We start from the raw sequence: 14,503 nt of genomic DNA on the forward strand, positions 1-14,503 counted from the left end.
TACCCTCACTACTTGAAATGGCTGCTGACAGTGGTTTAACTTTTCATACCATTGTGCTTTTCTACCGCAGTCTTTTTCTGTTTGTGAGGTCTTGCTTGGCTTTCTCTGTGCGTTGAGACTGGTTTGAGACATGTGTTTGTCTTGCCTTTGGCGAGCTTCAGTCCTGCTGCCCGCTCCTGGCTTCAGTGTGTCTGGAAGGACAGGATGTGAGGGAGGTCCCGAAACTCGCCAGTGCTTTGTCTGTAGGAGTGCCTGACGCAACTAGTCTTGATTTGATGGCTGGCCGTCCTGAAAGGACAGCCACTCTGCTGTGTGATTGACAGCCTACGCTGTGCATGAATGGGAGAAACATACTTAAAAGGCAAGGGTTTTGGGACTACAGGCAGAGTCGACAACTGGAAGAACATCCGAAGATGAAACCGTGAACGAAGCTCGCTGCAGCCGCCTGGACCTTCAATTGCCCAGTGAAGCCCTGCTGTGGTGCAGACCTCCTTTTTCACCTCGACAGAGAAGCTCCTCAGGAACAACAACTTTCCTTGGGTTAGTGGGACCAATTAACACCGAGAAGAACTCCACTTGGTGCCCTCCCAGACTTGCTGTGCCTCTCCATTGCTGCAGAAGTCCAATGCCTGGGGTCGAGGGACCTAATGGAGTGCAACGTCTGCCATGCAACAAATCCAGCTAAATGCTCCAGGAGCCTCCTAAGGACACCCTAGAAGCAGGAAATCCAGATTCCCCTCAAAAGAGTACAAAAGAGAGGGAGCATGGGAAGTCCAACCGGTGTCCAGCGTTCTGCATCAGTGTTGTTTACTAAGCGATGAAACCGAAAAGTGCCAGTGAAAAGAAAAGAGCCCAAAGCTGCCGACGACCTTCCAGAGTATTGCTGCATGAGCCCTCCAGACGTCCTCCCTCTTGTCCCCACGACTGAGGCTCAGGAACCAGGGTCTGCTTGGCTGCAGTAAGATGGAATCCAGCTGCACCACCTTTTCTTCTAACCAGAAGTACTGTTGGGCTTGGGGGTACTTACCTTGTTGCCTTAAATCGTGCTGTCTCACTTGAGACTTGCACCTACTTATTTCCGAGTTCATTTCAACAGGCCTAACTCTTGTGGCCCTACAAGTGATTTTTCTTAACTCTCTAACTTTGTGCAAGACTTTTATGCAAGAAGTGCATCAGATCAATATACACTGTCCAAATGACTGTCCTGGCTGCCTAAAGGCACTCGTCTAAATCCTATCTAGACTTCATTGGAGGATTCAGTTGTCTTCACATATTATGAGAATATGTTCCAACCTTTTTGCTTCCCTTAACCTATCCTTTCTGCAACTCTGAATTTGCAAAGTATGCTAGTGTAATATACAAATGCAAATACTATCCTTGAAGTCTCCTTCGGGTGTAGAAGTGTGAAGCATATCCAAAGATTAGTCACTGGCTTTGAAAGTTTATTTGTATTATTACAATCTTTTGCCTTTTTAAAGTATGCTTATTTAAAACTGACGCTCAATAAATAAATAACTGTTTATAACTGAAACCTTCATTATAAGTGTTACTTGGCTACTTGTATTTACAGATTTCAATTGTACAGCTCACATTTCCCCCTCTTGAGATAGGCCTGGCAGCTCAGTCACACTACCGACTTGTATATTACAGACATACACCAAAGGTGGGTTACCTAATAACAAGCCGATGCATCTTGTGTAGTCCCACACAGTGTGACTGTCCCAATTCTTACCCAACATCTGCAGCACCAGCAAAGGACGCGATTAAGCTTACAGTCCCACACTCTGCTGAGGGGGGTCTGGGCGAGTTGGAATGGGCCCCAGGAGTGTCCTTGCGGACTGAGCAAAGACTTGGACGTATTCGGTCTTTCAACAATGATGCACTCGAACGGGCAGCAGGTCTCCTGGTATTGGGGTTTTGCAGCTCTGGAAACTCGCAGGACCTTGTCAGATGTCTCAAATCAAAGTTAGTGTCTGGACTGGTTGTTCCCACCAGGTAAAGGGAAAGAGGAGTGTTTGCTTCACAGTGTTGCAAAGGATCTGCAGGTGTCTCTGGTACTCTGCTTCTTAGCTTTCTTCAGTTTCCAGTAGTCGACGTGCCATTCACCTCAGGAGCCTCACCTCTTATACAGTTTGTCAGCAATTTACAGAAAAGGAGTGTGGGGGGCTTGACTGTCCAATCATGACAGCCAGAGCCCCAGTGGGAGCTGGTTCCATTCTAGCACTCAGGCAGACAAAGGCCAGGAGGGTGGAAAACTCCTCCCCACTTCCTGCCTACCCAGACACACTGGAGCCTAGGCAGGGATAAAGGCAAAACAAACACACACACAGCGGTAGAAGAAGGGATGACGGAGCACCCACGCTAGTAATGTCAAAAAAAGAAAGGAGCCACCAAGTTAACACTTGGGTGACCCAATTGTGTATAACCGAGGCTATAGACATAGCCTGCGGTACAACATTCACACAATAGTTGGTAGAACACGCCCACTGCCACAAGCCATAACAAGGAGATTGTCTATATGACATAAAAGTAAGAGGAGAGGGATACTACCCCTTGGCTCTCCACTGAAGGTGGTGTGTGCCACTCTCTCAGGCTATACAGTTTTAGGAGAGATACTAAGTACTATCCTCAGGAATGTTAGCTAATCTAGGATAAAGCTAAGAATCTCCAACGAGGGCCCAAAGGGTATCCAGAAACAATACCCACAAGGAGCTGTGTGCTGCCATAGTAAAATACATATGCCTTAAAAAGAGATATGGAGGAATTAGACTCCATAGGACAGTAAAACACAAAAAACAGAGCCCATAAGAATGAATGAGTGGAAAAAGGCTCCACTCATTCAGTATTAAAGAAAAAGGTCCAGAAGTCAAGCAAAAAGTGCTGCAGGTCTCACTTTGAGAGGGTATGAAGCATAACAATGAAATCTCTTTAACATTTGCCAATGTGCCGGTACGGAATGAGACTTGTCCCAACAGGCAATACGGGAAACGCGTGTACCCGGCAGGTGCCACTCGTTTCACTAAAGAACCTCCGATCCGGATGTAGCTAATCGCTACTCTAAACACAGGAGAGGGACAAAGGCATCTCAGTATTGAGACCATGTCAAACGCTGTATCTAACGCGACAGACATCTTGCCGAGGTACGATGCTGTTGTATATTTAACTCTACAGGTGTGTGCATATTCAAATCACTATGCAATATGAAAATCATTAAAAGTGGTATATCAGACTGCTGTCAAATTCAAAGCAAACACGACAGTGCACGTCCGACACCCAAGTAAACAAATATCACAAAAAAATGCAGTACTGCCCAAAATTCAAAGAGTATGAAACTTAAGACAGCTCACTGACCAGAATATCATAAATACGCGGCTGCTGAGCCACTAAAAACCCTGGTATGTTCCATATAGGCTTGTTACAACAAAACAGATCAATCCAACTGGCCATTAAGACCATCAATTTGAAAAAGATTTATCCATTGCTGTTCCGGCCAGAAATACATCAACAGGTGCCCTGCCTCTGTGTGCTGCAACATTTTCAACAATAAACCAATAAAAGTCATCTTCAGTGTGGTTAAACTCACAGAAATGGGTCACGAAGGAGCTGTCAGAAGACTGCTTCGAATACGTGATTTCTGCTCATTGATTCGCACATGTTCTAGTTGTGCGATTTTACCAGCATAATACTTCTCACAGCTACAGAGAACAGACAACGTTTGAAGTTTGACAATTCGTGAAATGCTTCAAGGTCTATGTTTTACCCTTAGTCTCCAAAGTCATAACTTGGGAGTTAAACCAAGCATTGTGCGTAGTCAGTCCAGTCATCAACTTTATCTCTGGATGCATGCACAAGTGACTAATGCAAATGTTAAAAGTGAAGAGTAGTTTTGTCAAGTTCGGAACCAAGACCTGCAAGATATGCCAGTTCCTCACCATTAAGTTACGTAGAAAATTGCTCTTGGGGCAAGAGGTTGTTATAGACTATTAGAATTAGGAGTTTTTTTCTTTAGACTAACAGATTTTCCCTAGGATAGAACCATGCATGTTGGAGTAGTTTTCTCAAATGCCCACGTGCCAAAGACGACTCCTTATATGTTAGCTTCATGGTCCACAATACTGATACTAAAAAGACATCTCAACAGCAAGGAAGGCTCGACCTAGCATGTGTTGGGAGACAGTAGTAGATGTCAGAAGACCCGGACTGGACCTCCAAAAGGTAAAAAGAACGTGATATGCCTAAGCAATTGTACTGTGCCAGTATGGAGAAAAGACTAGTGGAATTCTCAAGTAACTCAGCAGACCCGCTTCCTTCACGCTGCAGAACACAAAACCAAGAGTGTGCAACAGGGGCAGAACAAAGCCTAAACATCTGCACACAAAAGAGGATGGCCAAAGACCAGTCAGCCAAACACTAAAAGGTGATGGGGCATATGGTCATATAACCAATCATACTGGTTGGTGAGAAGGATTGACACTTGGCATTAGCCACCCTCAAAGGAAGTGAGGCGGTATAGTTGAAGTACCTAAACCAGCTAGGAACAACATGTAGGCTGCCATGAATGGGCCATTTTAGCTACCTTGTGGTCACACAAATGAAAGCCTGAAACATGAAATGACTCTGCAGGATTTTCAAATGATTGGTGCGCCAATGGCTTTTGTGGCGAGGCAAAGAAAAAACAGACTCTCGGATGAAATTGTCAGGATGATTATTTAAATTAAGAGTTTTAATGTCTATCTTTCCCCATCAATACGGGAGTTTCCTACCTAACCAACTAACTAAGGTGCAAGTCAGTCTGTCTTGGAAGTCCAAAACACAGAAGCACTCCGTCAAAACTATCCTAACTCTACCACTATTTGAACTAGCTTGGAGAATGACCGCCTTTCGCTTCGATACTGGTATTACCACTCTGTCCTTTAATATAGGACTTTCAAATATATTCTCATTATTTCTTTGATTAGTCTAATTCTTGTAACAGGCTTAAGAAGTCTATTTTCCCTCGTGGGACCTCTTTTCTAGACTTATCATAGGTTTCACGTCCTTCACTGCATCTTTCACTGTACACCTTTTTATATTCCTGGTTTTGTTTTCTCCTCAATTGAGTATGGCTCACTTCAGCTGCGTCTTTCCCACCTTGTATTTGCGGCACAATTTATAGCTGTTTGTAGCCAGGATTTGGATTCTCAAATGATCACACTATGTGTGTACTTTAGAATCTCTTCCCCATTCCCAAAGTATGGTTTGAGCTTTCACGCCATCACACTTTGTATTTACTTCAGAGTCTTTTCCCAGGGTAGGGAAATCACTATTTTCTTTCTCACAAAATTGAATTTCTCTATAATCTCTGTTCTTGGATTTTCACTCTCTCGTGACTTGTAAGATGAATGGCATTTTTTTAATTGAAACTCGTCATACTATCCTAAAGGTACATTGGGCTGCGAATGCTGTAAAACTGCATGCACCCCTGGTGGAACCATGGAACCAAAACTAAAGTATAGCTGCCTCCAGCCTACAAACTAAAACCTGCATAAACTCATCCTAGTGCAAAAATTGTGAACTTGACAGGCCTGGCCGCCTTAGGGGCAACCCAATATTGTATACCTTACATAAGGTAAAATGCAATGTAATGGGTAGGGGAATTTAGAAGTCGCTCTGACTACTAAAAAAGAGATTGTTAGGCAAGATTGTGTACAGTACCCTTTGGAAGACTACAGCAACCCTGACTTGGCAATAGGAACCCAACCTTTGGTATAAGTCTGTACTACACAGGTTGGTAGTGTGGCTGAGAAGCCAGGCGTATCCCAAGAGGGGTCAATGTGAGCAGTAATGTTGTAACACAAGAGTTTCACAGTGACAGTTTTTAATATAAACACTTACACTCAAGGTTTCTTGATTAACCAATTATTAAACAGTCAGTTATATAAGCCTTCTTCAGAAGGGAGCAACATATGTAACAATTATAGTACACTTCAAAACACACTGGCTCTCTAAATCAGATGACACCCATTGGGGATGGCACAGACACGTCCTTCACCCCTCAGGTGACTTAAATAGCTAGCACACTGTGGACGGAAACAAGTTACTTACCTGTAACTGTTGTTCTCCAGCACGGGTCTGGCATGGATTCACATGCTCATGAATATTCCCGTCGTCAGGCTGGGAATCCTCGGTGAAGAAAAAATCAGTGTCATACTGCCCCCAGCCAATGACTGCCCTCTCCCTAAGCCCCGCCTCTGGCAGCCATCCTCAGATTTGGGAGCACGCCAAGTGGCAGTATGACCAGGTGAAGAGCCGCAGAGGGGTAGGTGGGAGGGTTCGCATGTGAATCCATGCCAGACCCATGCTGGAGAACAATAGTTACAGGTAAGTAACTTGTTCCTTCTCCAGCATGGGGTCTGGCATGGATTCACATGCTCATGAATAAAAGAATACATGGCAGTATACACATGCACAACCACAGGAGGTGGCAACAGGCTCAACATTAAGCAATACAACAACTCAACATTAAGCATCTCTTACCTCCTCACCAGGCTCACCTTAAACGAACAGATTGCGCAGCACTGCTTGGCCGACACTGGACTCCTCCCTGGAGACCCGATCGACGCAGTAGAATCTTGTGAAGGTGTGCGTCGACCTCCACGTAGCAGCCCTGCACATGTCCAGCAGGGGCACACCAGACAGGAACGCCGTGGTAGCAGCGATCGCTCTGGTCGAATGGGCTCTCGGACGGCCGGGCAGCAGTCGGTTTGCCAACCGGTGACGATGCATGATGCAGCCGGAGAGCCATCTGGAAATGGAAGTCTTCGACAGAGCCTTCCCTTGATTCACAGACCCAAAGTTCACAAACAGTTGTGACGTCTTCCGAAAACTCTTCGTGCGGTCCACGTAGAACTTCAGCGCTCTAGCTACATCCAGCGAGTGCAAAGCCCTCTCGGCCGGCGTCGAAGAAAACTGGTAACACCAAGGGCTCGTTGAGGTGGAAGTCCGACGGCACCTTGGGCATGAAGGAGGGGTGCGTCCTCAGCACTACCCTCGTGTCATGAAAAGTCAAGTATGGAGGCTTGCAAGATAGGGCCTGAATCTCTCCCACTCGTCGTGCAGAGGTGATAGCCACGAGGAACGCCGTCTTCCATGACAGGAACTTCAAAGGCACTGAATGCATAGGCTCGAATGGGGCCCCCATGAGCCTGGTCAGCACCACATTAAGCTCCCACACCGGGGCAGGGGCCTTCACCGGCGGGAATGATCGCAATAGTCCCTTCATAAATTCCTTTACCAGGCGATGAGACCACAAGCACGCCCGTCCCGTAGTCCTGGTATATCAGGAGATGGCCACCAGATGTATTTTTATGGAGGCGTGAGCCAGTCCAGCTTTGGCCAGCGACAGTAGGTACGGCAGCACTTGAGGGGCCGTAATCCGCATAAGGGTTAATCTTCTGTGTACGGCACCAGACAGAGAACCTCTTTCACCTATGACCATAACACTTGAGAGTCGAGGACGCCCTGGACTTTGCAAGAACCTCTATGCAATCAGCCGGGATATCGTACCCTCCAAACTCTAGTGCTGCAGGAGCCAGGCCTGCAAGTTCAGGGACTGTGGGTCGTGATGGAGAATGGCGCCTCCTTCTCTGGAGAGAAGATCCGCGTCCGCGGGGCAGCTTGACTGGTGGGGACGTTGACAAGTCCAGAAGGTCCGGGAACCAGATCTGCCTCGGCCACGCCGGTGCGATGAGGATCATCCTGCACCTGGACTTCTTGAGCTGGTTGCTGAGGCGGAGCAGCAACGGCAACCGAGGGAACGCATATAGAAACAGGCCGTCCCAAGGGAACGAGAAAGCATCGTCCATGCTCCTCGGCTGTGGGAACCTGCTGGTGAACCTCTGGCACATGGAGTTCGTCGCCGTCGTGAACAGGTTGATCTGGGGTTTGCCCCATCATTGGAAGAGTCGATCCACTTGGTCCTGGCGAAGTTCCCACTTGTGGCACGAGCGCAGCTCCCTGCTGAGTGAGTCTGCGATGGTGTTTTTTAATTCCTGCCAGGTGGAATGAAACCAGAAACATCCCCTGGGCGACGGCCAAGTGCCACAGATCCTGGGCTTCCTTGGATAGGGCTTGGGATCTGGTGCCTCCTTGCTTCCGTATATAAAACATCGTGGAGATCCTCACCACTTTGCCCTTGAGGGACGGAAGGAACGACTTGAGAGCCCAGAACACTGCTTGGAGCTCCAGAATGTTGATGTGGAGAGACCTCTCCTCCGGGAGCCAAAGGCCTCTTGCGTGGAGGTCTCCGGTGTGGGCCCCCCTACCCTCCAGAGAGGCGTCCGTCGTCACCGTCTCCTGAAACGCTGGGATTTGAAATTCCGTGCCTGTCGTGAGGTGAGCACGGCTGTCCCACCATAAGATCGCCCGACGGAACTCCTCGAGAGGGATCCGGTCCTCGAAACAGCCCCTCGCCTGAAGCCAGCAGGCATCGAGGAACTCCTGTAGCGGACGCATCCTAAGTCTGCAAAGGGGTACATGATAGATGCATGAGGACATCATCCTGGCTACGTCCGTGGCTAGCAGGCACTGCACCTTGCCCAGGATGGTTTTGGTCCTCTCCTCTGAGGGGGAGGCCAACTGTATCGGGCTTCGCTCCCAGAAACAGTGCTATCTGCAATGGAACCAGGTGGGATTTGGGGTAGTTGATGGCGAACCTCAGGTCCGTGAGTAACAGGACGGTCCTCGCCGTGTGTTCGACGGCGAGTTCCCTTGTCCTTGCCCGGATTAGCCAGTCGTCCAGGTAGGGGTAAGCGTGGATCCCCTGCAGACTCAGCCGCGCCGCCACTGGTGCCATGGAACTAGGTGAAAACCCTGGGTGCCGACTTTAATTCGAACTGTAGGGCCCTGAATTGGTAGTGGCGTCCCTGAACCACGAAACTGAGGAGCTTCCTGTGCCTTTTTAGAATAGGGATGTGGAAGTAAGCATCCTCCAGGTCCAAAGACGATAGGAAGGTGCCTTCCTCCAGCTGTCCCAGCACTTGCTGGAGGGTGACCATCCTGAATTTCTGCGTCTTGATGTACTTGTTTAAGCAACGCAGATCCAGGATAGGGCGCCAACTGCCTGTCTTCTTCTTGACGAGGAAGCACCTTGAGTACACTCCGGAGCCCTCTGGGGACGAGCTCGATGGCACTCTTGAGCATCGCCTTTACCTCCAACAGTAGTTGCGGGACGCGATTCTCCTTCCTGGCCACGGGAGGAATGAGAGGGCACTTCTTTTGGAATTGCAGCGAGTGCCCGTTGGCCAGGGTGTCCAACACCCAACGGTCGTCAGCCGGCCTCCCAACGGGGTGCTTCGACACCCCCCGATAACCCGACCGGGTCAGTCTTGCTTGGAGGCGGCCTTACTGCCTTGGCCTCCTTGGCGACGGCGGCGGGAACCCCCTTGCTTGCGGCGACCTCTGTAGGCCTCCTGGGAAGAGGAGCGGGCCGCCTGGCGGTAAGTGGAAGAGCCACCGCTGGAACCTTTGGAGGCACCCTGTCTGCCTCCGGAGCTACGAAAGGGTCGTCGCTGTTGAAGCACCCCCAGGGCCCGGTCTTGATGGCCTGTAGGGACTCATCCACCGCCTTACCAAAAAGGTTGTCGCTGTATCTGTCGCTGTATCCTCTCTAGGGTCCGGCGAGGGGGATGAGGGGTCCACCGGTCTCGCAGACACGAAGGGCGGAGCGGGGTGGACTCTCCTCCGCTTGTTCAGAGGGCTTCCCGACGGGCCTGTTTCTGGATCCTCCGTCGGGGTGCGTGGTAATCTCGTCCTTATCTCGGTGCATAAGGATTGGATTGCCAACAAAATGTCCGTCGAGCTAGCCTGGGGCTCGGGCAATGGCTGCGACAGACGGGATGGCCGCTCCACAGGGCCCTGTTCGTCGTCGTTGCTATCTTCGATCACGTCAGCAGGGACCACCTCCTGGGATCGAACCTTCTCAAACCTCTCGTTGAGGCCTAAGGACCTCAAGGACCTCTCGTTGAGGCCTAAGGACCTCTCGTTGAGGCACTTCTCGGTTTCCACCAGTTCCTCCTCAGAGGCTGATTCCGAGTCTGTAATGGCCACCGCCCCCCTTCCCCTCTTTCAGCCGGGGGCTTCATGGGGGTCTTAGCAATGGGCTGGAAAGAGGAATTCCTCCGCGGTGGCAGGGATACTCTGGGCCCGGAGGGCGTTTCCACACGCGTAGTCTCAGCCGGCTTCGCCAGGGGTCGCAGCGACCACTTCGGTAGAAGCCTTTGCCGGGTGGATCAAAGCCCTCACCACCTTAGGTGCGTCCTGGGCCTTCGCCTTGAGGGGAGGGTCAGCGCCACGCTCCCCCTTCGAGATCGACCGGGTCCGCTCCAGCAGCCGACCCGGGTTCTCGGATTTCCTCTTCCCCGAACCAGAGCGCTGGCTCGTGGTCGAACATGCTGGGGAAGTTGTGCCCTGCTTGGCAACCGAAGAGCCTGACCTTTCGGCGTTCCCGGTGCCCGCGGACTCGCGGTGCTTGGCCTTCTGTTGGGCTCCCATCGCTGGTTCACCTTCACAGGACTTCGAAGCCCACTCAGGCTACTTCTTCGCATTCTCATCTGTTGTGCCCTTCTCCAGCCAGGCGGCGAGGCGGGAACGAAGGTCTTGTTTGCTCCGTTCTGAAAGGTTCTTGCAGAACGCACAGTCTTTCTCCACGTGCGTCTTGTCCTCATGAAGGCAGTAGAGACATCGCAAATGCTCGTCCTCCTTGAAAACGTTCTGTAATCCGCATCCAGGGCAGCACCTGAACAGCTTGGATCCGGGTGTCGAGCTTCCCTTGTCCTGGGCCATGTCCGTTGAGGTAGACCGCAGATCTTCCGGAATCTTCCAAGAAGTACAAACTCTATGAGAAATTGTTCCAGCTGGCTTCTGTTCCTGTGTGGCTCTGCAGATCCTGTTTTTCCTGAGCCTTAGTCGTGAGGACAAGGAGGACTTCTGGGGACTCCTGCAACACAATGGGAAGGTCGGCGGCAGCAAAGGTCAAACTTCAATTCATAGGCACTTTGTGGTTTCAGCTCCTTGCGTCTATAGCAAATAGTAACACTGTGGTTCTCGGATACCACTTCAGACTTTCCCCGACATCTGGGGTCCAGCACTCTGTTATGGCTCTGGCTTGGTCAGTCCTGCTTCAGGGAAGTCCTGAGGATCTTCCTGGCGCTCGGGTCCGACTTAAAATGGATGCACTCGATCTGGTGTTTCTCTTCCTGGCACTTCGGTTCCAGCAGAAGCAGTGTAAGTACAGCCAGTTTCGAGAGAAGGGCCAGGCAAGTTCACTTTGGGGTTGATTGGTCCCACCAACCCAAAGAGAAGTCCTCCTCGACGGGCTTCTCTAGTCGAGGCGAATTCAGTGCTTCTTCGGATTCCTTCATCCAGTGGTCGAGACTGCCTTCCAGGCCAAAAAGCCTTGCCTTTTATGCAGGTTTCTCTCATTCATTCCAGCCTAGCTGTCAATCACAGCAGGGTGGCTGCCCTCCAAGGACAGTCAGCCGGCCAATCACCTTTGGGTGCATTCCTGTAACCAAGGGAATTAAGCACAGGGAGTTTAGAGCACCTCCCTCACTTCCTGCCGCTTCCAGACTTACTGGAGGCAGAGGCGTGTTTCACCCGTGAATCCCTCCAAAGACAAAACTAACAAAGAGACCAAACTTGGTTTGGCGTGCAGAGTAAATGTCAAGAAGGACCTTTCCAACAAGAAATGGCAAAAAAAGAAGACTGAGCCTTTTTGACAATATGGGCACCCATGGGTGCTTAACGGCAGCTGTGAACGCAGCCTGTGGTAAAAACACACAATGGTAGTAAAAAGTACACCGCTGCCACCAGCCATTAATTGTAGAAAGGGTAACATAAAAATGTTACATGAGAAACTAGACAAAGCGGATACTAAGTAACCCCTCCAGCACCCTATGGTAAGATACGTCAATTTGACTTCACTGCTCTTGGAAACAGTAGTTTCACCAAAAGAAGGTATTTAAATCTTTGGGAAATCTAAGACTTCCCTCTGCCACTGCACTGAAGGTGCTCTGTGTCAGAATGTAAAGATGATGCTTATGGAGTTTGTCAGACAAAGAGTCCAAATCACAGAAAAATATAAGAGAGTGGGAAAAGGGTCTCACTCTCTCAAGGTTAGAAATTAAAAGTACTAAAGTATAGCAAAACAGCTAGGGGTCTCAAAGGTAGAAGGGAATTAGCACATTTCTGAGAATTCTCCCTAACAGAGATCAATGAACCAAAAAAGCAAAGGGGTACAGGAGGATAGAGAGTACAAATTTGGGGGTGGAGGGGCTCAAAAGGTGTCCCCAAAATAAGAAATCTGGCATAACACCCACCAATCCTCAACCATGCACCAGTCAAAGCTTTGGCAGCCATTTCATCAGGATTGGCTAACCACATTTTATACACTTGGGCACACTCACAGAGATATGGCCTTTGGTGTCTGGGAGACCATTTGTCTGAAAGCAGCCAATCACACAAAGGATGCCTTTGGCAGGTTCTATCCAGAGCCTACAGAAGGCAATTCCTTATTGTCCATTCAAAGACACCACACAAATGTACAGGTTTGTATGACATTTTAAAATAATTTTTAGACCAATGGCCGGAAAATATGACCACTGGACGTCCCATGTGGTAAAAAGACTAAAGGGTAAAGGATGGTGTAGCCAAACCCAAAAAACACGCAGCTACCATCAAACCACTACTCAACATTGTTTCAAGTTGAGAAAAGTCACCCAGAGAGCACACCTACCCTAGAAGCCCTATGGCCTATTAAAGGCTGCAACACAAATACATTGCAGCTACAGGAGGTCTTTAACAGACGAATTCGGATTGTAAGAGGGAAGTCTAAAATCTGAGAAAGCCAGAAAAAAAGTTAGGGACTCTGAGTTTGAAAAGAAACCCCAAAAATGAAGCACTAACTTAAAACCCAAGCAGAGATTAAAGAGATCAAGCAAATGGAAACCGGCAGCAGAGAATCAAAAAGGGCCAGTAATGATAATTTGGCGCCCATTTTGGAAGTCTAGTTACAGGTTTTACTTTGGATATATAAAGGGTATTAAGGGCCAACTAAATGGTATGGACATGCATATTACCTGCAGCTGACTGCGAGACATAGACCTGTGGGTTCTGCTGCTGCTGGGTGATGAGGGATGGCATGCAACTGAGCTGGGAAAAGTGACCAGTAGGCGGCATGGTGCTCGTCTGTAGCTGTTGTGGTTTCACCTTGCAGATATTTGGAGGGTCTGCTGCAATGGTTGCCTTAGTATTGAGAGATGCAGTGGTGTACGTTCCAGAACCTAGGATAAGCACAAACAGGTTTATGGATCACTCAAACGCTGACAATTTAAACAACTTTTGGATACATAGGCAAACACATCTTATGCTTTAACTTGATCAGTCCGTCCATTGTAGAATTAACTACACCCAAATCTCATTAAATAATGGCAGCTGGTAGCATGAAAGTAAACCGTTATATTAAAAAAAATGTTGTGAGGCTGTGTGTTAGGCAGAATTGCATGCAGTACCCACTGGGACACCACATACAAGTAGGACTACAGGTGTGAGCAAAACCAACCTTTGGTATAAGTCTGTACTGCACAGTCTTGTGGTAGGGAGCGGCGCAGCAAGGCTTATCTCAAGAGGGATTGTGAGCAGTACAAAAGGTTACACACAGAGGTCTTACAATCACAGTGTTTCAAGTAGACACTTACTCTCAAGGTTTCTTGAGAAAACAATTTATTACACAATCATTTAGAAAACATTCACTAGAAGGGGGCAACTTAATATTATACCAAAACACATTTCAATAGCAAACCAATTCGTTTCTTAACGAATTAGGCTCCTCTAAAATAGGAGCAAAATGGCATTTCAGTTACTTTCAATGGGAGTAAAAAGGCACAAGTTAGCAGAATAGATCGCAAAAACTTTCTTAGGCAGTGCAAATAGTTATAGTTCACTAGAGAACTCGATTCAGTTCAATAGGCCTAGGCCAAAGTCAATGGACTAGTGTCTTGGATAGGAAAGAGCAGTTGCCATGTAATCCCCCTGTGTGAGCAGAGGAATTACTTCCGGCAGGGTAACCATGCAAAACTTCTGTGGTTTTACAAACTTGTTCGCTGGGTGCAGATTTAGAATAGGACGCATGGTTAGATCCTTTTTGGGTACAAGGAAGTGCACTGAATAAATACCCTCTTTTACCTGTGATAGAGGCACGATCTCTATGGCTCCTTTTTGTTCCAGTATCTCGAATTCTTGAAGGAGTATGCAAAGATGTTTTGGTGTTAGTCTTCATTGGCGTGGAGGTCTGTTTTTTGGGGATTGGTTTAACTTTACACAGTACCCGTGGGCTATGGTCTTTAGAACCCACTGGACCGTGGTTATTCCCTCCCATGCTTTCAGGAACAATGTCAACCGGCCCCCGACCGGGAAGGCATGGGAGGGGACCTGAATCTTCGAGTCATTTGGAGCCTCAGGCAGGAGA

The 14,503-nt window shown here is 48.6% G+C and overlaps 1 protein-coding gene across 7 annotated transcripts in view; it reads right to left on the minus strand.

Annotated features, from left to right (window-relative positions):
• Positions 1–14,503, minus strand: part of PRRC2C (proline rich coiled-coil 2C) — a 1,565,218-nt gene that overhangs the window by 457,623 nt on the left and 1,093,092 nt on the right. For all 7 annotated transcript variants that reach the window (XM_069641251.1, XM_069641250.1, XM_069641252.1 and 4 more), the window contains exon 25: positions 13,116–13,319. In XM_069641251.1, coding sequence (XP_069497352.1) covers positions 13,116–13,319 — 204 coding nt within the window. The remainder of the gene's footprint in view (positions 1–13,115; positions 13,320–14,503) is intronic.

The sequence above is a fragment of the Ambystoma mexicanum genome, chromosome 1q (assembly GCF_040938575.1).
Source record: "Ambystoma mexicanum isolate Mex_15411 chromosome 1q, UKY_AmexF1_1, whole genome shotgun sequence".
NCBI classification, from domain to species: domain Eukaryota; kingdom Metazoa; phylum Chordata; class Amphibia; order Caudata; family Ambystomatidae; genus Ambystoma; species Ambystoma mexicanum.